Source organism: Panulirus ornatus, chromosome 44 (genome assembly GCF_036320965.1).
Source record: "Panulirus ornatus isolate Po-2019 chromosome 44, ASM3632096v1, whole genome shotgun sequence".
NCBI lineage: Eukaryota > Metazoa > Arthropoda > Malacostraca > Decapoda > Palinuridae > Panulirus > Panulirus ornatus.
In genome coordinates, this window is record NC_092267.1 from 16375456 (window position 1) to 16397457 (window position 22002).

Here is a 22002-nt window from a genome sequence, read left to right on the forward strand (position 1 = left end):
CTGGTGTGTTCCATGAGCGCCTAGTGGTAGATAGGCGTGAAAAAGGACCCAGTAGACCTAGTGTATGTAGATGAGAATGGAGTGGGCTGTCGAAGTCACCTGAAAATGTATTTTGGGTCAGAAAAGCTGTACTCAGTTCTCTTTAGCTCCTATTCTGCCGTGTATTTGTGTTGATTAAGGCGGGTTCTCCTTGTCTCGGTTTAGCATTGAGTCTAGGGTGAGGTTTTGAGGTCAAGGGCAAGGAGATATGCTGATTTGGAAAGCCAATTAAGTGATGAGTGGCTGCAGCACCAGATGGTCGTGGGTATAGAACGAGAGAAATTTATTATAAAAAAGGTGATTTTTTTTTCTTTTTAATAGTTTAGAAGTATATAGTCATTTTCATTTAATGAGAAGTTTATTACTTTACGTAATCTTATTACGAAAGGAGTCATTATGTTAAGTAATGGCTTAAATGCATTTAACAGGTGGGGTTAAATTGTGCCAACACTTGTGTTAAAGTGGGAGCGGTAGAAAATAATGTGCCATATGTACGGCTGTCTAACACTAAATTTCCCCGTGAAGGATTACTATTATACATGTACGTTCTATAATATGTTGTAGTTCATTATATTTATTAATGAGCATTCGTAAAGAAAATGAAGTAGCTACTGCCACATGTATGGCGTGTACATCAAGACATTTGGCAATGGGCTTCACGTCCCCCGATATGCGCAGAACATCCCACCATACTAACATTTATCTAACCTTTTCTTATTTCTTTCTCAAGCACAAGGTACCATTACCACAAATCCAAGTGCTCTAGCACAGTCGGTATGGCGGTAAATAAAGAGGAAAAGCATCTAAGGATGAAAGAGCAGCGGGAAAATTCATAATGTTTAATGGGTAGCTAGTAACTGGTACATCCCCATGTTGGAAGAGGTTTCCTTAGATGTATAATATGTTATTGCTGCTCACAGAGAGACACACCGGCAGCCATTTGGTGTGTCCTATTTCCCCAATCCTTAACAAGTAACAGGTAAAGTACCTCATCTTGGTAGTGGTCGGGGATGGTATCATATTTTAAAGTGGTGGGATTCCATGATGTGTTCACTTCTACCTTACCTTGCAATGCATGGTCAATTATTTTCTTTCCTCCCTCCTGACTTTGCATGACGAAATATAGTGTGTTTATGATTTCTTCATGTCTTGTGTGTTTTTCTATTTATTTTTACATTTTCAGCGTTTTCTTATATCTTTTTTCATATTGTATTACTGTAATTTGATGCATTTATTTTGACACCCGTAGTAAGACCTGTTTAATGCAACTGTTCTAAACAGTAATTATGAGCAGAGTTATTAGAGAATGTAATTAGATATGAGCAATTACCTGTGCGTCTTGCGAACATGCATTTTCAAATGGGTTTTAAGGGAAGAAACCTTTTTTTCCCTTTTTTTTACTCGAAGGTCAGATAACTGTGTGTGGATGGCGGTAGATTTGAAGCCAGGAAGTCCACGTTTGAGGCTCCACATTAATTAAGATATAGAAATAATTATGAGGAGAGTTGGGAGGGAGGGAGAAGAGGCAGACAAGGAAAAGTATTTATGAACTTTGGAGGAAGTGGGAAAAGAAAAACCTGTCTTTTCAAACGCGCCAGATTTGTAGGTATTTGAGAAAGACATGAGAGGGTAGAGGGTTGCCAAAGCTAAGAGGTGTAGGGAAAGAAACAATTATCAAAAAAAAAAGATGTATGGATGACATTTCGACCCAATTAGGGAGGAGTAATATATTTTAGATGATAGTAGGAAAGGGGATCATTGTACACATTTATAAACTTGTCATAAGCGAATATTTATAAACATGTCATAAGCGAATATTTATAAACATGTCATAAGCAAATATTCATAACTTTGTCATAAGCGAACTTAAATTGCGACTCTGCCCCCAGAATACCTTTATCATTATTGTGCATGAAGCTTTTATGCCTCAGCCCATACTTAAGATTGTTTGGGGGGTCACAGATAACTAATTTACCAGGCTGTTGCACCCCAGAGAGGTCTGAAGATTGTTTGGGGGTCACAGATAACTAATTTACCAGCCTGTTGCACCCCAGAGAGGTCTGAAGATTGTTTGGGGGGTCACAGATAACTAATTTACCAGGCTGTTGCACCCCAGAGAGGTCTGAAGGTTGTTTAGGGGTCACAGATAACTAATTTACCAGGCTGTTGCACCCCAGAGAGGTCTGAAGGTTGTTTGGGGGTCACAGATAATTAATTTACCAGGCTGTTGCACCCCAGAGAAGTCTGGAGATTGTTTAGGGGGGCACAGATAACTCATTTACCAGGCTCTTGCACCCCAGAGAGGTCTGGTTACCTTACTTTCCTACCCCGTTGTGGTGTAAGGGAAGGAGGAGGGGTTGTGCCACACAAGGACCAATACATAGGTCTTGGAGCATCTCTAACCTGTTGGTCCTCGCGGGCCTTTGGGGTTGGTGAGAATTGTGGACTGTGTCAGGTTAACTAACCCCATCAAGGCAATTACATGTCAACAGGCAGTTTTAGCTAGGTTATCAGCATGATATTCCCTTTCCAAGGAAGTATTCCGTCGAAACTGAATATCAAGAATACTTATATAGGCTTCAGCGAGGATATTCGTGGTGAAGAAGGCTGGCATCTTCGGCCAGATGGTGTCCTCTGGTCGAACGCTTAGCTTCAGAGGAGTCCATCCTTGCCCTGCGACTGTGTGTAGCGCAGCCTTCAAGTTCTTGTGTCCTCTGGTCGAACGCTTAGCTTCAAAGGAGTCCATCCTTGCCCCTGCGACTGTGTGTAGCGTAGCCTTCAAGTTCTTGTGTCCTCTGGTCGAACGCTTAGCTTCAAAGGAGTCCATAATCCTTGGCCCCCTGCGACTGTGTGTAGCGCAGTCTTCAAGTTCTTGTGTCCTCTGGTCGAACGCTTAGCTTCAAAGGAGTCCATAATCCTTGGCCCCCTGCGACTGTGTGTAGCGCAGCCTTCAAGTTCTTGTGTCCTCTGGTCGAACGCTTAACTTCAAAGGAGTCCATCATCCTTGGCCCTGCGACTGTGTGTAGCGCAGTCTTCAAGTTCTTGTGTCCTCTGGTCGAACGCTTAGCTTCAAAGGAGTCCATTATCCTTGGCCCCCTGCGACTGTGTGTAGCGCAGCCTGCAAGTTCTTGCGTCCTCTGGTCGAACGCTTAGCTTCAAAGGAGTCCATCCTTGCCCCTGCGACTGTGTGTAGCGCAGTCTTCAAGTTCTTGTGTCCTCTGGTCGAACGCTTAGCTTCAAAGGAGTCCATTATCCTTGGCCCCCTGCGACTGTGTGTAGCGCAGCCTTCAAGTTCTTGCGTCCTCTGGTCGGACACTTAGCTTCAAAGGAGTCCATCCTTGGCCCTGCGACTGTGTGTAGCGCAGCCTTCAAGTTCTTGCGTCCTCTGGTCGAACGCTTAGCTTCAAAGGAGTCCATCCTTGCCCTGCGACTGTGTGTAGCGCAGCCTTCGAGTTCTTGTGTCATCTGGTCGAACGCTTCGCGTCAAAGGAGTCCATTCTTGCCCTGCGACTGTGTGTAGCGCAGCCTTCGAGTTCTAAAAGGGTCTGAGAGGAGGTGCTAAAGTTTAGGGTTGGATAGTATATACATACCTCAGTGCTGTGAGGGTACTGTACATTTCACATGGAGTTGGATCGGGTGGTGAATTTTGCTCACGGGAGTTAATGAGAGAGAACACACCTCACAGCTGACGTGTGAGGGTACGTGGAATATAGGTAAGCAAGGGTATTACTATTATTATCATAATTATTATTATTATTATTATTAGTATTAGTAGTAGTAGTAGTAGTAGTAGTAGTAGTATTCTCAGCCATTTTGTTGAGCGGCCTATCCATTGTCGCTGGCCTATGTATAACCCAACAAACAAAAAACAAATATATCACTTTTTTTTTCTTTTCTTTTCCAAGTGAGATCTTGAAGTAGGACCAGTAGGTAGAAGAGAGGGAGATAAGTTCCTGGCAAATACACTTTCAACCATGATGAAAAGTATCAGGATGTGTGTGTGTGTGTGTGTGTGTGTGTGTGTGTGTGTGTGTGTGTAGCAAGTTTAGCTTACTTCAAGATGACATCGCTAAGTAAACACAACGCTTAGAGACATAGTTAGTACTTTAAGCATATGTACTGATGTTAATATGAACTGTAAAGTGTGTTTGGGCAGAGATATGGACACCCACTACAAGACAGAACGTCCACCAATGAGAAAATTCAGCCAATTTAGATATAAATGTATAGAAACCTTGAGGGGAAAAGCCCCATATTCTCTAATGATGAAATAGCCATCTTTTAGAGCTGTGTTCTCCTTTCAAGTCACGTAATTTGTAGGAAAGTTCCGTGATCTCGTGAACCAACTTCTTAACAGCTTATGACACAGTAATCTGCCCATTCGGGTCTGAGAGCGCTAGTGATCTCCACGATATTTTAATGTATTTGCTCATAGGATGTTGTATGAGTTAGCCACCATTAGAGGGTAAAAGCTCTCTTAATAGGAAGTCAGTACGATTGAGAATATTGTAGTTTGTATATGTCTGGTGTGCTTGGGCTTTAGCTAGCGAAGGTGATTGGCATATTGTCTTTGTATTAATGAGCTGTTGTAAGTGCTATTGATGTGGTGGACTTGACACTATTTAGCTGTCACTGAGCAGCTACCGTGTGTGTTGTTGCGTTGATCAATGACCATTCATAGAAAGCTGCTATTGTTGTTTGCTTCCATGATAAGTGGGTTGTAGATTTTAGTTTGCTAATAACTAATGTCACATTCGATGTTAGAATGTGCATCGAACATGGTAGTGTAAGAGGGGTGTAATAATGACAAGCAGTTAACAGCTGTACGCCGAATAACTCATCTGTTAGTTTTCTTAAAAAAAAGAAATGTCCAACCATCAGGTAAGACGATGGCTACCGACTGGATTGTGGAGGAAAAGCCAGAGTACCTGGTGAGCCAGAGTAGCCACACCTGCCTGACGGTGCTGAAGGGGACAGGCCCTACCGATGCTGTCCTGGGTATGGCCAAGTGCACAGGTGACATGAGGCAGCGGTGGGTGGTGCATGATGGCCAGTGGCGGTGGGGTGCCAATCCCTCCTTCTGTCTGGTGCCAGACAAAAGGGGCGGTGTAACTCTTGCTCCCTCAGTCACTTCTTCAGTCGCTTGGACCTTTGATGATGCTGAGAGGCTGGTCGTAGGCACAGATGCACTAGATGTGCCCTGGCCAAAGCCAAGAATTCGCATCTTGATGTACCCCAAACATGATGGCATCAACCAGAAATGGTGGTTGATGTCGAAACAGCAGGCAGACTTGAAGGGGATCCTTGAGGGTGAGAAGAACCCATCTTCAACCAATTCTGAAATCTCTAAGCAGGGAAGTGAGCATGGACATCAGACCTATCGTGACTGTCACTCACAAGGTGTGTATTATTTTGTTCACTGTAATTCATTTGCTACAGTTCAACATTTCTGAGATGGTGAGGATTCCGTAGTTTATGAAAAAAAAGCATTTAGTCTAGATAAAGTGGATTTATTATAAGGTTGATGACATAATTGGGATTACACATTGTTTACAATGCATAATGCATCATGCCTTTTATGTGTTTGAACAGGTCACAAATTTTCTGATTTGCAGGGGCTGATTTAAGAATATATTTCTTTGAGTTTTCACTGAAAGGGCATTGCATCGGGCTAAGAATAATCAAGCAATGGGAAATGAAAGAGTCTTGTAGATCTAATAGTATAAAGCAAAGAGGAAGAAAGGCAACTAGATAGAGTAATTTGAGTGGAAAAGGCAACAAACAGTTCACTTTTTTAAGCTAGATATATCAGATGTTGGTTTCTCAAAGGAGACTAAAAGATGCCCAACTCTGTTAGGTAAGACGATGGCTGCAGACTGGATTGTGGAGGAAAAGCCAGAGTACCTGGTGAGCCAGAGCAGCCACACCTGCCTGACAGTGCTGAAAGGGACAGGCCCTGCTGATGCTGTCCTGGGTATGGCCAAGTGCACAGGTGACATGAGGCAGCGGTGGGTGGTGCATGATGGCCAGTGGCGGTGGGGTGCCAATCCCTCCTTCTGTTTGGTGCCAGACAAAAGGGGCGGTGTAACTCTTGCTCCCTCAGTCACTTCTTCAGTCACTTGGACCCTTGATGATGCTGAGAGGCTGGTCGTAGGCACAGATGCACTAGATGTGCCCTGGCCAAAGCCAAGAATTCGCATCTTGATGTACCCCAAACATGATGGTATCAACCAGAAATGGTGGTTGATGTCGAAACAGCAGGCAAACTTGAAGGGGATCCTTGAGGGTGAGAAGAACCCATCTTCAACCAGTTCTGAAATCTCCAAGCAGGGAAGTGAGCATGAACATCAAACCCATCGTGACTGTCACTCTCAAGGTGTGTATTTTTTGTTCACTGTAATTCATTTTCTACAAGTAAACATTTCTGAGATGGTGAGGATTCTGTGATTTATAGAAAATAAGCATTTAGTCTTTAGATAAAGTGAATTTATTATAAGGTTGATGACATAATTGGGATTACACATTATTTGATCTTGCCTTTTACATGTTTGAACAAAAGTTCAAATTTTCTCTGATTTGCAGAGGCTAATTTGAAAATATTTCTTTGAGTTTTTGCTAAAAGGGCATTGCATTGGGCTAAGGATAATCAAGCAGTGGGAAATAAAAGAGTCTTGTAGATCTAATAGTATAAAGCAAAGAGGAAGAAAGGTGACTAGATAGAGTAATTTGAGTGGAAAAGGTTACAAACAGTTCACTTGTGTAAGTTAGATATATCGGATGTTGGTTTCTCAAAGGATACTAAAAGATGCCCAACTCTGTTAGGTAAGACAATGGCTCCAGACTGGATTGTGGAGGAAAAGCCAGAGTACCTGGTGAGCCAGAGCAGCCACACCTGCCTGACAGTACTGAAAGGGACAGGCCCTGCCGATGCTGTCCTGGGTATGGCCAAGTGCACAGGTGACATGAGGCAGCGGTGGGTGGTGCATGATGGCCAGTGGCGGTGGGGTGCCAATCCCTCCTTCTGTCTGGTGCCAGACAAAAGGGGTGGTGTAACTCTTGCTCCCTCAGTCACTTCTTCGGTCGCTTGGACCTTTGATGATGCTGAGAGGCTGGTCGTAGGCACAGATGCACTAGATGTTCCCTGGCCAAAGCCAAGAATTCGCATCTTGATGTACCCCAAACATGATGGCATCAACCAAAAATGGTGGTTGATGTCGAAACAGCAGGCAGACTTGAAGGGGATCCTTGAGGGTGAGAAGAACCCATCTTCAACCAGTTCTGAAATCTCCAAGCAAGGAAGTGAGCATGGACATCAAACCCATAGTGACTGTCACTCTCAAGGTGTGTATTTTTCGTTCCATGTAATTCGTTTTCTACAGGTAAACATTTCTGAGATGGTGAGGATTCTGTGATTTATAGAAAATAAGCATTTAGTCTTTAGATAAAGTGAATTTATTATAAGGTTGATGACATAATTGGGATTACACATTATTTGATCTTGCCTTTTACGTGTTTGAACAAAAGGTCAAATTTTCTCTGGTTTGCAGAGGCTAATTTAAAAATATTTCTTTGAGTTTTTGCTAAAAGGGCATTGCATCGGGCTAAGGATAATCAAGCAGTGGGAAATAAAAGAGTCTTGTAGATCTAACAGTATAAAGCAAAGAGGAAGAAAGGTGACTAGATAGAGTAATTTGAGTGGAAAAGGCAACAAACAGTTCACTTGTGTAAGTTAGATATATCGGATGTTGGTTTCTCAAAGGATACTAAAAGATGTCCAACTCTGTTAGGTAAGACGATGGCTGCAGACTGGATTGTGGAGGAAAAGCCAGAGTACCTGGTGAGCCAGAGTAGCCACACCTGCCTGACAGTACTGAAAGGGACAGGCCCTGCTGATGCTGTCCTGGGTATGGCCAAGTGCACAGGTGACATGAGGCAGCGGTGGGTGGTGCATGATGGCCAGTGGCGGTGGGGTGCCAATCCTTCCTTCTGTCTGGTGCCAGACAAAAGGGGTGGTGTAACTCTTGCTCCCTCAGTCACTTCTTCAGTCACTTGGACCCTCGATGATGCTGAGAGGCTGGTCATAGGCACAGATGCACTAGATGTGCCCTGGCCAAAGCCAAGAATTCGCATCTTGATGTACCCCAAACATGATGGCATCAACCAGAAATGGTGGTTGATGTCGAAACAGCAGGCAAACTTGAAGGGGATCCTTGAGGGTGAGAAGAACCCATCTTCAACCAGTTCTGAAATCTCCAAGCAGGGAAGTGAGCATGGACATCAAACCCATAGTGACTGTGTGTATTATTTTGTTCACTATAATTCATTTGCTACAAGTAAACATTTCTGAGATAGTGAGGATTCCATAGTTTATGAGAATAAACATTTAATGTAAAGTGGATTTAGTATAAGGTTGATGGGCATAATTGGGATTACACATTATTTTGTAGTGCATAGTGCATCTTGCTTTTTGTGTGTCTGAACAAAAGGCCAAACATTTTCACTGATTTGCAGGGGCTGACTTAAAAGTATTTCTAAAGTTTTCGCTAAAAGGGCATCGGGGTAGGAGTGGCCAAGCGATGGGAAGTGATCCCATAGTATAAAGCAAAGAGGAAGAAAGTCGATTGGATGGAATAATTTGAGCGAGAAAGGTGACACACAAACAGTTCACTTTTGGAAGCCAAATATCTTGTGTGTGTTGGTTTCTCAAAGGAGGCTAAAGATGTCCAACTCTGTTTGTTACGACGATGGCTGCAGACTGGAGTGTAGAAGAAAAGTCAGAGTACCTGGTGAGCCAGAGCAGCCACACCTGCCTGACAGTACTGAAGGAGACAGGCCCAGCTGATGCCTTCCTGGGTATGACAAAGTACACGGATGAATTGAGGCAGCAGTGGGTGATGCACAGTGGTAAATGGCGATGGGGTACCAACCCATCTTAATGTCTGGTGCCAACAAATGTGGCATGCTTTCTCTCTGCCACTTCATGGATAATACGGACTTTCGATGATGCTAACAGGCTGTTTGTAGGCCCAAATGCCCTGGATGTTCCTTGGAAAGAGCCCAGAATTCATGTCCTGATGTATCCAAACACAATTACATCAACCAAAAGTGGTAGGTAATGTCTAAACTCCAAGCATGTACGATCAGCTCCCACTTGAATAACATGAGCCTGCCTTTGACCAGTGCCAAAATCTGCAAACAGGAAGGTATGGAAATCCATACCAGAAAGATTATCACTCTCATGCTTTGTATGAATACTTTTTATTATGTCTGAGATTGAAAAATTATCTGGAACACATTATGAGAATTCTGTAACTATCCCTCTGTCTAAGTCTCTGATTCCTGTTCATATTGAAACTCCCTCAAAGAGGTGGCCATGGCAACAGAGTCTATATAAGTAAAGAACTCCAGTACTGCTTCATAGCCTTTAATATCTCACCCTTAACAGGCCACTGACAGAGGGCAAGTCTAGTGCAGTGTTTACAGAGGCTCGTATCTTATGTTCTTAGTGAGGCAGAAAGAAAAGACAGCTACCTGGGTCAGAGGAGTGCAACTTAACAGCCACTTAAGTGCCGGCTCACTAAGCAGATGTCACTAATCCTCCTGATACACAGGCAGGTAGTACTAGTAATATACCTCCCTTGTCAGTGGCTCCTCACCACCTGTTTATGTATTTATTGATTAGAATAACATTATAGTAGGGTTGATAATGTACATTTTAACTATTTTGCATAAAGATTTTTGCCACTTATTTTTTAGATAAAAAGGATCTTAAATTTCACTGAAACAGGGGAGTAAAATTCAGAAATATTAGTATGTCTTAGACTGAGAGGATAATGAAGAGGAGCAGGCATGCTGATGGAAATGAGGAAGTCCTGTAAGTTTATGGGAAAGGAACAAGAGGCAGACATCTGGGAGTGAGTTAGGTAGGTAGACATGGAAGTAGATTGGAGTCATAAATAGTAAGGAGTGCATGAGCTAAGTTTTAAAAAAGGTTACAGAGGTGTGTTACAGAGTGAGGTAAGTTGAAATTGGTTGCTTAGATAGGTGCGTACCAGAAATCAAGTGAGGCAAGTAGACAGAATAGAATAGGTTGAGAGGTAAGCGGCAAATAAAGTCTGCAAGGTTTTTAGTGTATACAAAAGAGGATATCTAAAATGTTCAGTAACTACATAATTGCTTTCTTATTTTCTCCATTCCGTGCTGCTATGGTTTCCTTTCTCCCTCTATATGCTTATCTTCACAACTTTCTTCTATTTATCTACATGCTGTTTGATTGATTGTTCAACCCACTTATTGCTAACTGCATGCTCGTTGTAACACTTTCTGCAAAAGGGTCATGTAATAGGCTGGTTCATTTGGAAGACTGGGTCTTAACTTACTAGATTAAAATGTAGACTAGATATGGATGCAGAATAGACCCTGGTGCAGGAGGTGTGTTAAAATAAGTGATCATACCAGAGATGATAGAAAACTTTAATAGGTTAAAGGGATAGGTTGCTGTTGGTAATATGCTGCTGTCATTGATGTGTTGCTCATTAAGCATAGGCAGATTTAGGGGAAGTAGGCATGGCTCCCCCTAATGAAATGTTCAGGGCTCCTCTAAAGATATGTTCAGCCCTCATTACCATTTGGATTCTGCAGGATATGTTATCGTTTCTGCTTAATCTCATTGGCTATAACTTGTGACATTGCCATTCTGGCTTTTCATTTTTGATTATGATTGGCTGCTGATGACACTTTTATGATACAGTGGCTAGTACTAACACCCTCCTTTCCCTGAAAAATTCTACTGTATAGTGCAAGGAAATTGGCTTTGCCAAAAAAAAAAGAAAATAGGTGAAATATTTGCATGTGTTTCATCGAATTAAAAGCAGATTTATTTTTGGGGGGATAAGATGTTACAGTAACAGTCCTTTTAAATCAGTCCACAGTCAATGTATAGGACCCTCCTCCGTCTAACACCCTTCCTATACACACACACACACACACACACACACACACACACACACACACACACACACACACACACCAGAATTGATGAAATCTGCCCTTGACAAGATGTGTGCTGTTGTTAGTAAATTGCATTTTTAGTTTGCCTCTATTATTGTTGTAAATTCATAGTTAGTTTTATAAAACTGTTATTTTAATGTACAAGTGATCTGAGCATTAAAAGTGACACACCCTGTCAAATTCTGTATTTCATGTTGGCTTTTTTAAAGATGATAAAATATCTGTTTCAGGTAAAGTGATGGCAACAGATTGGGGTGTGGATGGTAAGCTGGACTTCTTGGTGAGTCAGAGCAGCCACACCTGCCTGACTGTGCTAAGGGGAACTTGTCCTGCTGATGCTGTCCTGGGCTTGGCTAAGTGCACAGGCAACATAAGACAGCAGTGGTTGGTACATGATGGCCACTGGCGATGGGGTGCCAACCCCTCCTACTGCCTGGTGCCAAACAACGAGGGCAGTGTAAGTCTTGCTTCCTTTGCCACCTCGCAGGTAGTATGGACCTTTGATGATGCTGACAGAATGGTTGTTGGCTCAAAGGCACTAGATGTTCCATGGCAAAAGCCCAGAATTTGTGTTTTGATGTATCCCAAACATGATTACATCAACCAGAAATGGTGGACACTGTCGAAACTCAAGACATGCATGATGGGCGTTCATGTAAGTGACAAGTGCCTACCTCTGACCATTGCCACACTCTGCAAGGAGGAGCATGAGCGTGAACTGTGTAGTGATTGCCACTTTCAAGGTTTGTACAGAATAGATTTTTTTCACCACTAATTCATGTGCAACAATTTATATTTCAAAGATTCATGGATGTGTAGGAGATAATGAGGATCCCTTAAATGTTTTATATAAACTTTATCAAAATTTGCTCTTATTCTTCTGTCTAACAAACATAAGGTGGTAGGTACATCACAGAGAGAGGAACATTTGATAGGCATGATTAGGATTACATAACAAAACTGTTGTATAAACTGTTTTACCATTGGTGTTGAAATTAAACAGGATCGTAAATTTCACTCTACAGGCAAGGGCTGATGTTTATAATGATTTCTCAGACATGTGGGGACTGCATAAGTGTATCTGTGATAGCAATCCTATAATATATATTTGTGTGTCATGGGGAGAGAGTCTATCCTTATGTTACCCTGTCTTTTAACCTTGTATACATTTTTATTTTATTTATTATACTGAGTCACTGTCTCCCTCGTTAGCAAGGTAGCGCAAGAAAACAGACAAAAGAATGGCCCAACCCACCCAACCCATCAACTCACTATTCAGGCCCCACAAAACTTTCAATGGTTTATCCCAGACGCTTTACATGCCCTGGTTCAATCCATTGACAGCACGTCCACCCTGGTATATCACATCGTTCCAATTCACTGTATTCCTTGCACGCCTTTCACCCTCCTGTATGTTCAGGCCCGGATCGCTCAAAATCTTTTTCACTCCATCTTGCCACCTCCAATTTGGTCTCCCACTTCTCGTTCCCTCCATCTGTGACATATATATCCTCTTTGCCAATCTTTCCTGACTCATTCTCTCCATATGACCAAACCATTTCAATACATCCTCTTCTGCTCTCTCAACCACATTTTTTTTTATTACCACACATCTCTCTTACCCTTTCATTACTTACTCTATCAAACCACCTCACACCACATATTGTCCTCAAACATCTCATTTCCAACACATCCACCCTCCTCCGCACAACCCTATCTATACCCCATGCCTCACAGCCATATAACATTGTTGGAACCACTATTCCTTCAAACATACCCATTTTTGCTGTCCGAGATAACGTTCTCACCTTCCACACATTCTTCACTGCTCCCAGAACCTTCAATATGGACAGGGTTGTACAGAGGAAGATGGATGTGTTGGAAATGAAATGTTTGAGGATAAAACCTGGTGTGAGGTGGTTTGATTGAGTAAGTAGTGAAACGGTAAGAGATATATTTGGAAATAAAATGAGTGTGGTTGAGAGAGCTGAAGAGGGTGTTTTGAAATGGTTGGACACATGGAGAAAAAGAGTGAGAAAAGATTGACAAAGAGGATGGTTCCTGATGTTTATTAAGCCATGGTGCAGACTATGTCATTATGAACACTAGGTCATGTTATGTATTTTGCCCTCCAAAAAGTATATGTTTGGGCACAAGCAAGGCATATGGACAAGAAGGTACCCTTCATCTTGTCTTGAAGGACTATGCCTCTGAATTTGTCCTCATGTTTGCATGCCAGTTTCACTCCATTATCAAAACCAGATCCACTACTTTCTAGAAGCAAGCGTTGGCACAGCTTGTCCAAAGGAATGCTTACCATTCTAACCCATTCACTTATCATGTTATTGTTTTCACCTCTCTTGTCTTCAAATTTTTGAATCTGTCCTGAATTCTGTTCTTCTAAAAGCATATCAAAGTTCAGTCTTCTCTCTGATTATCAAAGCAGTCTAGATTTAGGATATGTGATAATCTTTTTTGTTTGACTTACATTAGGTCATTGGCCCTGAGAAATTTATGAAATATTGTGGAGTGATCCTTGATATATCAAAAGCAATTGAGAGGGTATAGTATAATGAACTTTCTGTTTAACCAGTCTGTCTTTCTATTTTTTGATGGACCAATGTGTTCCCCTTTCTCCATCAAAAACAATGCCCCTTAGACATCTGTCCTATAGTCATCCTACTTTTAATCAATGATTTCCTTTCTTTACAAAGAACCTAATGCGCTGATGACAACATTGCAGTCTTCATGTTTAACATTTGTTCCATGCTCTCTTGCTCAATCCAAATCTTGTCTCATCTACCTTTATAAACTCATATTTGAACAGGATTTCCAACAGAGGCAAATGCACCTTAGTGAAATGAAGTGCTTCTAAAATTCTCCTTTCCCATTTATATCTGAAATTCCTCACAGCTCTTCTCTTTTGTGCAATGGCATTAAAATTTCATTACTCTAGACGAAAATAATGCTTGGTATTATTGAACATCTAAACTTGTGTTGGGAACCCACATTTCACAAATAGCCAAGTCTGCATGTCAGGAAACTGGGTGTCTTCTTCAGATGCCTAAGATTTGTCTCCTGAGAAGTTGCTTTGATTGTAAAGGGGATTAATTTGTCATTATATAGAGTATTGAGTTCACACTTGACGTAATCCTACTGTTCGTCTCTCTCAGTCTAACCTCAGACTTGACCAACAGTGTTAGTTCTATTTCACTCCTGTTGATATTTCTATGGTTTCTGCCCCCAAGAACTGGCTAATAATGTGCAGATGTCATTAGCTAAGTCACATAATACTCAGCAAGTCACTACATCATGATTACTCTCTGGCCATTTGCAACTTTACAGGGTTGGCCATGCTGGTCTTGATTTCTTTAGCAGTGTCACCAAGTTGGATTTAGAGTTCATTACCTTCTTGTGTATTCCCTAACAGCTGTTACTTTTTTTTCCAAAAAAGTAGGTTTTCCATTTCCTCTTAAAGTTTCTAGACTTTTTCTAATCATCTCTTCTTACAGCCGTATATCTTTAGTATTTTTTCATTTTCCATAACACTTTCTGTGAACATTTAATTTTTGGGTCTCCCTTCGTGTGTAAAAATATGAAATTACTTTCTTCATGAAGACATGCACAAAAATATGAAAATCATAATTTTTGTTATTTATAAATGATCCATTCCTAGTTTAGGAAGACTTTATCAAAGTAGCCAGACCTGAATGTGCAAAAGAAATTTGTAACAATTTTTTTTTTTTTTTTTTTTTTCAAACTATTCGCCATTTCCCGCATTAGCGAGGTAGCGTTAAGAACAGAGGACTGGGCCTTTTTCGGAATATCCTCACCTGGCCCCCTCTGTTCCTTCTTTTGGAAAATAAAAAAAAAAACGAGAGGGGAGGATTTCCAGCCCCCCGCTCCCTCCCCTTTTAGTCGCCTTCTACGACACGCAGGGAATACGTAGGAAGTATTCTTAATCCCCTATCCCCAGGGATAACAATTTGTTTATGAAATTAAGTGAATAAAAATCATATTTTCATCTTTTAGATTAAGAGTTAGGCATTTCTAGTATAGAAAAACAAAGTATTTGCTAGATTGACCTTTCCAAAGTATGGGTTTTGAGGGTGTGGTGGTGGGCACTGCAGACACAGAGAGTCCCAGGAAAAGGTGCATAGCTATGTACCATGGTCACCAGCAGGTACAGAGGTCTCTTGACATCCCCAAAACTCGTCCTTTGTTTTAGTTGCCATCATTGACCAGCCAACAGACCCTACAGTGCACATGGAATTTAATTTGTGGGATATTACATGTGCAGACTGGTGCCATAGTTGTGGAAGGTTAAAGCCTTGCCAGATGAGGAGTATGTCCATGATTGAAACTTTTAGCTTAAAAGAAAGGAGACGGGTTTCCCTCCTAGTTCATTAACCCATGGTGCAAGTTGGGCCATGGTGCGATCATAGCTGATATATATTATTTTGTGGGTCTTGGTGTAGAGTAGGATGGGATGTAGGTTTGGTCCTGATGCAGAATGGGCTCTAGTGTGGACCGGTTCTGGTTGCAGATTGGATGCTAGTGTAGGCTGGGTCACAGTGCAGAATAGGCCTTAGTGATAGTTTGATACTATGGGGACTGGGTTATGGTTTAGGCTGAGTCCTGATGTATGTTGGTCACAGTGTACCTTGGAAGGCAAGGAGGAGCTTGCCACTAATCAGTGTCATCTGGAGTAATTACAGGGAAGCTTTAAATGCTGTCCAGCTGAATTTTGCATTAGTAAAGGTACTGATATTGCGGAACAAACTTTAATGTCCTGATTGTGTTACTTCGTAACAGCTCTGCTTTTTTTTCATAGATGTTAAGGTCTTGCTAACACATTCAATGAGATCATAATAGTGCTTTTTTCTTACTTGATTGCCATTTCCTGCATTAGTTAGGTAGCTTGAGGAACAAGTGGAAAAAGACCCCGTCTGTTCACATCCATTCTCTAGCTGTAATGTATAAGGCAGTGAAACTGTATCTCCGGATCCACAACCAGTCCCCACTGATCTTTCCATGGTTTATCCCAGACATTTCTCGTGCCCTGGCTCAGTATCCACAATCAGTCCCCACTGATCTTTCCATGGTTTTTTCCCAGGTATTTCAAGAGTATATCACATTATTCCAATTCACTCTTTCTCAAGCACAACTTTTATATAAAACCTATACTGTACTCTCTCAGCCCAACTCTCATTTGCCCTCATTTTCAAACCTTGCTCCTGAGCTCCTGCTGCTTTCTTTTATATATCCCCTGTTCATTTGCACTCTCTTCCAGTGAGCACCACCCAAATGCCTATCTTTTCTCTTTCATTTGCAACTTTACTTCTTTGTCACCCATTCGCTACCCTTTCTAATCTGCGTACCTCCCTTTTTCACATGCCACATGCACCTCTTGCACCTACTTACTCTGCTTCCCAAAACACCTCCCATTTATCACCCTTTCCCTTGCTTAATTTATTCACACCTTTTGCCACTTTACACTCAGTTGCTTCTGGTACATCTTCACACAAGTCTCTTTTTCCAAGCTCACTTACTTCCACCACTCGCTTGTTTCTCTTTTTCCGAAACCTCTATAAATTTTCACCCTCGCTTCCACAAGATAGTGGTCAGACATCCCACCAGCTGCTTCTCACAGCACATATTCCTCCAAAAGGCTCTCTTTTACATGCCTATCAATTAATATGTAATCCAATAATGCCCACTCACCATCTCTCCTACTCACATACTTATACTTGTGTATGTCCCCCTTCTTAAACCAGGTATTCCAAATCACCTTTCCTTTTTCAATGCAGAACTCACAAGCTGTTCATAATACTGAATACCTCATACCCCCCATTACTCCCTCAACTGTCACATTACTTGCTTTTGCATTTAAATCACCCATCAGTAATACATGTTCTTTTACATCAAGACTGCTGACACACTCATTCAGTTGCTCTCAGGAACATTTGCCTCTCAAGATCTTTCTTCTCATGGCCAGATGCATAAGCACTAGTAGTCACCCATCTCTTACCATCCACTTTTGTTTCTCACCAGCCCCTGACTTTAATCCTAAAACATTTCTAAACCATTCTTCCCCTTTATCCTTGAGCTTAGTTTGACTGTGAGCCAAAACATCCAGGTTGCCTTTATCAAACATACTACCTATCTCTCCTCTGTTATCATGGCTACATCCATACACCTTTAGATGCCAGATTGTTTGAGGAGGATGAGGACTTCCTGTTTGACTCCATCTCTGTTCCTTCTTTTAAATTGAAGCACAAGAGGGGAATAGTTCCAACCCCTTTGCTCCTGCCCCTTTAGTCACCTTCAACAACATGCAGGGAATGTAGAGGTAGAATTCTTCCTCCGCTACCCCAAGGATAAATTATAGTAGAAGCATTGTATGTTATGACATTCTGTGATCTATAAATATGATATATGTAATGATAAGCAGATTTGCAGTACTGTGATGGACACAGAAGGTCATCAAATGACTAACCTGTCATTGTTTTTTAATGAATAAAGTTAATGTAGTTTCCTTATTCAACAGAGGCACCTGATTATTTAATCAGCCAAAGCACCCACACCTTTGTGACTGTACTGAGTGGCACAGATCCTCAAGATGCTGTGGTGGGCCTGGCACCTTACAATGGCAGCACAAGGCAGCAATGGTTTTTCAGGGATGGCCAGTGGCAATGGGGAAGTGACCGTTCTCTTTGCCTCACGCCAGACTGGAAATCCCACTGTCTCATGCTGGCACCATGCAGTTCTGCCTCTGGAGCTTGGACTCATGACATGCAGGGGCTGTTTTCAATGGGATCATATGTCATGGAGGTCCCTGCTGAGACACCCCAAACACGCATTCTCGTGCATCCAAAACATGGTGGTAAGACTCAGCAGTGGTGGACTCTATCAAAGCTTAAAGCTGCATTGGGATGCAAGATATATCCATTTTCTGCTTGCGACACTAATGTATATAAGCAAGAAGTGGCCCGAGGAATTATCAACAAGCTGAGTCCCCTGTCAGGCCCACTTCCACACTTACGTGATGTGGATCACTTCCCTGGCACCGTGGCATCCACCACACGAAGGATTAGTGCTAATATTACTTTAAACGTCTCTAATTTAGATTACCCTGAGTACCTCCGCATGACTGTACCTGAAGACTGGCAGGCCACTGATATGTACGTTGTGGACGGTGATGTGTTCCAGGTGATATTGCCAGAAACTCTGTCACCGGAGCGAGCATCACAAATTACAGTGCGTGTTGGTGCTCATTGTGACAATCTCACCCCAACCTCAGATAATGTATCAGGTAAAGATTTCAAACGTATGCCAGTTATAACAGAAGAGTTTGATGTTGAACCAGGTGTTAACAATATGCGAAGTCAGTTTGGAGGCAACTTGATCTTTATGTATGATGAGGGTGAAAAGTTTGTAGTTGATGTTGAAGTGAGGAATGTTGTCAAAGCCCCACATTATATTATGGGTCACACTGATTCAATACACTGGCAGCAGATGAAACAGTTAGATTCACCGTACTCCATCCTAGAGACAGAGAGAGTTGTGCTGGTTGTTCCCACAGAAGCAGCTAGGAGCATTACTGACCCTGATGAGTTACTGCAGCACTATGATGGTGTGATGAGTATGCTAGAATACCTTGCTGGTTTTGATGAGACTGATCCCCCACCACAAGGCAAGCAGTGGCTAGTTGATGACATCCAGATATCTGCTGGAAGTGCACATGCTGGCTTCCCTGCCATGTTTAACCGACAGTACTACAACCTTTGTTCCACAAAAACACCACTCAGCTGGGTCACCTGGCATGAACTAGGTCACAACTACCAGCAGAAAGATTGGTGGTCATATGCTTATGGAAGTGAATCAACAGTTAACTTGTTCTCTCTATATATTCAGGAGCAGTTGATGGGTGAAGATAGATTGAAGAAGGACAATCTGTATGTAAAGACAGCAGCAGCAGTAGATAAAGGCTTGATATTTCAAGGTGCAGATTGTTGGCAAAAGCTTGTTTTCCTGATGGAAATCAAGCATGCATTTCCCCAGCAAGGGTGGAAGATGTACCGCCAACTAAACCGCACTACACGAAAACTTTCTAAAGAAGAAGCCGACATCTTGGCACACAGTACACAGAGGCAGTATGATTATGTCTACCGAATTCTGAGCTGCATGGTGGGAGCAGACCTGATCCTTCACTACAGACGGTGGGGCCTCCCCATAAGCCTGGAGGCACAGAGAGAAGTGAAAGGATTTGGGCTGCAGGAAGCTCCAGCAAACTTGTCTGGACAGTGTCAGCATTAGCTTAGTATTTTATCCACTTGTTCCATTCTATTGAATGTTGTTCACTGCTTTTTACACAAGAATCAGCCTAATTATGCATTTTTCTTTCATCTAAGGTGTTTTCCAAAGAAAGAAGAAAACATAGCCTCAATGAATCCATGTTGTGGTAAAGGATTGTCATGTTGGGCAATAAACTGATTTTATTTTGTTTTTATATTGTATGTAAACATTGGAAAGCTTAACTGTGATTAACATGGATTGTTGCTTTCCACTCTTGCACACAAATGGAGAGTTCAGATAAAGCCACAGACATGGAGGTATATGAATCAAGAGTGTTGATTTTATGACATTTCATATTCCATTCCCAGGGTGTGGAGAAAACCTGCTGATCATTTTTTTTTTTCATCAATAAAAAGGCAATCAAGTATTCAAACATTGTCATGCACCATGTGTCACATTCAGACCAAATTCATATACCAAAACCACCTTTTGATTTTCAGAAATTTTTCGTGGATAAAGCTGTTTTCTCAGTGATACGAATTTTCTTCAAGTGCTTATGTGGACTACACTTTTTGACAACTTATTCTCTCAAGCTAATAAGTCAGGATGGTCTCAATCACCTACCCTTGCAGAAAAGAATCAGCTGAGCTTCTTGGATAAAAACTTGTTGAACATAATCTGTTCGCTGTTGAGAAAACATTCAACCGGTAAGACTGCCACTGACAGTTTTCCAGGATACAGAAATTCTAATAACAACAAGCAGATGGTTAAAGACATTAAGAAATGAGAAGATGAATAAATGAAAATTTTGGCTTTTGACATGAGTATTAAAAGGCACTTTTTAACTTCCAACTCAATTTCTCTCTGAAAACTTAGGGAGCCATTTATGAGGAATAGGATGAAAGATTCCATTGGTTTGAAAATGAAGCAGAGGTATCAGGGAAGATAGGATGCAAACTACTGCTGGAGTCTAAAGAGGGATGATCCGAAATCAGTTCACAGTGAAAACAGAGAAAATTGATGTTTCTCCAGCTTAGCTAATCCTGGATTGATGGTGAAAATTTTTATAGACACGTACAAGTTTGCGTTGGTTTAATGTACCAAAATGAGAAATACAAAATGTTTTGAAATATGTAGTATCAATTAATCTATGAAAATGTTGTTTGGCACATTAATTATCAGTTGTATATAATCTAGACATGATACAAAAAAGTAAATTATACAGTTAAAGAGCATGTTGTAATTAACTAGAATCACCTTTCAGTGAACAGACTAGGGAAATTAATTGATTTCCAAAGAATTGCAGTGAGTCAGAACAAAGATATAAAGGTAACTTGAGAGAAGTAATCAGAATGGTTCATGAAGCAGCAAAATATGCATTCCTTAGAGATGCTGAACTTCTAGCCTTGACTGGTGTATGTGGCTTGCTTCCTGAGTGATGCAGGAGCCTCAAAAGGATATAAGGGACCCCTTTCTTTACAAATTAAACATCACCTCCTACAGGAGTGATCTCTATCATAGATATTTGATATGTACTGATGTTTCACCATATATGTTCCCATAGACATAGTTCTGTGTAATTTTAGTGATTATATCTCCTCTCAGAGTCTAGATTTGTCTCTTCTTTTTATACTCTTATTTTCTATATACTCAAACATAAGTATTACGTGATAAACTTTTCTTGTTGGTGTATGATTTATGATAATCTTGGCTTCCTTGCTACTACAGTATATGCATATGTAAGAGCTAGTGACGAAGATGTATCAGCTCCACTGTTTGTAGTGTGCTTAGTGACATGTTAATCCAAGAGTATTTCCTGTATACAGTCTTAAGGACTTATCTCCAGTACACTGTCTTGAGAGAATCTACAGTTATACAAATTATTATCCCAACCCCTCTCTTGGATCAAAGGTTATACAATACCTTTATTGGTTCAAAAGTTATATAAAGTATCATCCTAATCTTACTACTGATACAAATGCCTTAAAGTGTCATTCCAATCCATTCACTTATTCAAAAGTTAATGCAAAATATCATTCCAACCTCTTCACTGGTTCAAAAGTTATAAAACATATACCAATCCCTTCACTTTTTCAAATGTTATATAAAGTATTTTCCCAACACCTCTCATTCATAGGTCATACAACATATCCCTATCCCTTCACTGATTTAAAGGTTACACAAGGTATCATTCTAATCCCTCCACTCGTCCAAATGCTCTTAAGATCATATCAATGCCTTTTTGTTCAGAATTCTACAAGCTATCATCTCAATCCCTTGTTCAGAAGTTATACAAAGTATCATCCTAATGACATCAGTGGTTCAAAAATTATACAGGTGGTCATCCCGATCCCTTCCTTGTTTCAAACTTGTACAAACAATCATCCCAGTCCCTTTAGTGGTTCCAGCATTATACAAAAGTATGATCTCAACTCCATCACTCAGTTACACAAATGGTCCAAAATCAGTCAGTCAAAACTAGATCTGCCAAAAAACAAAACTAGAGACCAGAGATGAAAACATCAGAGAGGAAATGCATGGGGATGTTATGGGAATGTATTAAGGAGGAAGATCGGAGGGTAAAACAGCTAAAGGTAGAGTTAAGAAAACAGGAAGCATTTCAAGGGAATCATGAGACTTGAGAGAAACAAAAAC

General features: G+C 41.2%; 1 protein-coding gene across 2 annotated transcripts; it reads left to right on the plus strand.

The window, feature by feature from the left end:
* The first annotated feature begins 914 nt into the window (after positions 1-914).
* LOC139762782 (uncharacterized) lies at positions 915-21211 on the plus strand. Of its 2 annotated transcripts, XM_071687929.1 has the most exons (7): positions 915-1018; positions 4921-5439; positions 5897-6415; positions 6862-7380; positions 7827-8333; positions 11280-11792; positions 17600-21211. In XM_071687929.1, the coding sequence occupies exons 2-7, from the start codon at positions 4929-4931 to the stop codon at positions 19366-19368; spliced, it is 4338 nt and encodes a 1445-aa protein (XP_071544030.1). In that variant the 5' UTR covers positions 915-1018; positions 4921-4928; the 3' UTR covers positions 19369-21211. The 2 variants fall into 2 exon arrangements, with proteins under 2 accessions (XP_071544030.1, XP_071544031.1); XM_071687930.1 differs by lacking the exon at positions 7827-8333.
* The last annotated feature ends 791 nt before the right edge of the window (positions 21212-22002 follow it).